Below are 2,079 nucleotides of genomic sequence, written 5' to 3'. Positions count from 1 at the left end.
CCCAGGAGTCCAGACCCCCAGCCCCTCCTCCCTCAGACCCAGGAGTCTAGGACCAGCCCCTCTTCCCTCAGACCCAGGAGTCCAGATCCCCAACTCCTCCTCCCTCAGACCCAGGAGTCCGGGACCAGTCCCTCCTCCCTCAGACCCAGGAGTCCAGGCCCAGCGCCTCCTCCCTCAGACCCAGGAGTCCAGGACCAGCCCCTCTTCCCTCAGATCCAGGATATGAGATCCCCAGCCCTCATCCCTCAGACCCAGGAGTCCAGGCTCAGCCCCTCCTCCCTCAGACCCAGGAGCTGTGTCTGCAGGCCACTCCTCCCCTGACACCTTAAAATCTCTGCCCTTGCCTCACCTGTGCACCCTGGCTCTGGGCCTCATGTACAAAGCGCTGGGCCAGGTCACATGCTGCAGCTCCCCGGGTCCCCATGTCCACGGCCCCATCCAACCCTCGGCCACTCCGAAGCCGCCCCATCCGCTCCTGCAGCCGCCTCATGACCTCATCCCACACAGACTCCTGGATGAGGAGCCTGAGGCCGCCCTGTGAGGAAAAGCGGCATCAGGAGCCGACTCAGGGCCACTGCAGTGGGAGGGCTGAAACTCAGAGACGGCACGGGGTCAGGGAGATGGTGCTCAGGGCCATGCCCGGGGCAGAGGTGGAATCACAGCAAGTTGGTGATCTGAAGAGTGAAGACAGAGGCTGGAAAACGAGGGACACAGACACTCAGAGAAATCAATAGAGTCCCAAATAACAGAGAGGCCAGGCGAGGTAGCTCACGCCTGTAATCCCAGCACTTTGGGAGGCCAAGGCAGGCAGATCACGAGGTCAAGAGATCAAGACCATCCTGACCAACATGTTGAAACCCTATCTTTACTAAAAATACAAAAATTAGCTGGGCATGGTGGCACATGCCTATAGTCCCAGCTACTTGGAAGGTTGAGGCAGGAGAATCACTTGAACCTGGGAGGTGGAGTTTGCAGTGAGCTGAGATCGCACCACTGCACTCCAGCCTGGGTGACAGAGTGAGACACTCTGTCTCCAAAAAAAAAAAAAAAATCAATAGAGACCTAAAGCACAGAGAGGCAGAGAGGCTGGATCACCTGAGGTCAGGAGTTCAAAACCTGCCTGGCCAACATGGTGAAACCCTGTCTCTACTAAAAATACACAATTTAGCTGGGCGTGGTCGTGGGCCCCTGTAATCCCAGCTACTCAGAATGCTGAGGCAGCAGAATCGCTTGAACCCAGGAGGTGGAGGTTTCGGTGAGCGGAGACCATGCCACCGCACTCCAGCCTGGACAACAAGAGCGAAACTCCGTCTTTTTTTTTTTTTAGAGACAGGGTTTCACCATGTTGGTCAGACTGGTCTTGAACTCCTAACGTTAGGTGATCCACCTGCCTCGGCCTCCCAAAGTGCTGGGATTACAGGCGTGAGCTACCATGCCCGGCTAATGCAAAACTCCATCTCAACAAAATAATAAAATGAACAGAGATACAAAACAGAAGCAAACAAAACAAATAAAATGAAGGTGACTCAGGGCCCTGAGGACTGCAGACAGGTGTAGACCGCCTGCAGGCTGTGCGGGGACAGGAGCGCAGGGTCTCACCGGGCCACGGTCGGACCACGCGGCGTCCACCACACCCTCCACAGCCGAGTCCACGTCCGCTGTGTCTGTCAGCAGCAGCAGCGACTCCATCCCCAGCGCCAGGCCCAGCTCCACGCACTTGCCCGCCAGGCTCCGACGAAGGACACGTCCTTCCTAGGGACCCCGCCTAATTCAGCTGCAGGAGGAGCCTTGCAGTCCCCAGCCATGTTCCACCCCAACCCCTATCCTGAAGATACCTCCAGGGCTCCGCAGAAGGCCACCTTCTGGATTGCAGGCTGGGAGGCCAGGACGGGCCCCAGGGAGGCAGGGCCACTGATGACATTCAGGATTCCTGGGAATGAGCCCAGCTCCCCTGCCAGCTGTGCCAGGAGGAGGGGTGTCGGGGAGGCGGGGGGCACGAGGGCCACTACAGTGCTGCCTGGGGAAGTGGAGCAGCTCAAAGACCTGGGAGTCCAGACCCCAGCCCCTCCTCCCTCAGAC

The 2,079-nt window shown here is 58.6% G+C and overlaps 1 protein-coding gene across 1 annotated transcript in view; it reads right to left on the bottom strand.

The window, feature by feature from the left end:
- Positions 1 to 2,073, bottom strand: part of LOC116547305 (aldehyde dehydrogenase family 16 member A1-like) — a gene marked incomplete at its 5' end in the record, with an annotated part of 8,753 nt that extends 6,680 nt beyond the window's left edge. The window contains 3 exons of the mRNA XM_032273296.1: positions 350 to 535; positions 1,600 to 1,752; positions 1,836 to 2,073. Coding sequence (XP_032129187.1) covers positions 350 to 535; positions 1,600 to 1,752; positions 1,836 to 2,073 — 577 coding nt within the window. The remainder of the gene's footprint in view (positions 1 to 349; positions 536 to 1,599; positions 1,753 to 1,835) is intronic.
- Positions 2,074 to 2,079: the final 6 nt, after the last annotated feature.

This window comes from Sapajus apella, unplaced genomic scaffold (assembly GCF_009761245.1).
Source record: "Sapajus apella isolate SASKATOON/1434 unplaced genomic scaffold, GSC_monkey_1.0 scaffold2625, whole genome shotgun sequence".
Classification (NCBI taxonomy): domain Eukaryota; kingdom Metazoa; phylum Chordata; class Mammalia; order Primates; family Cebidae; genus Sapajus; species Sapajus apella.
This window is presented reverse-complemented; position numbering and strand designations above follow the sequence as displayed.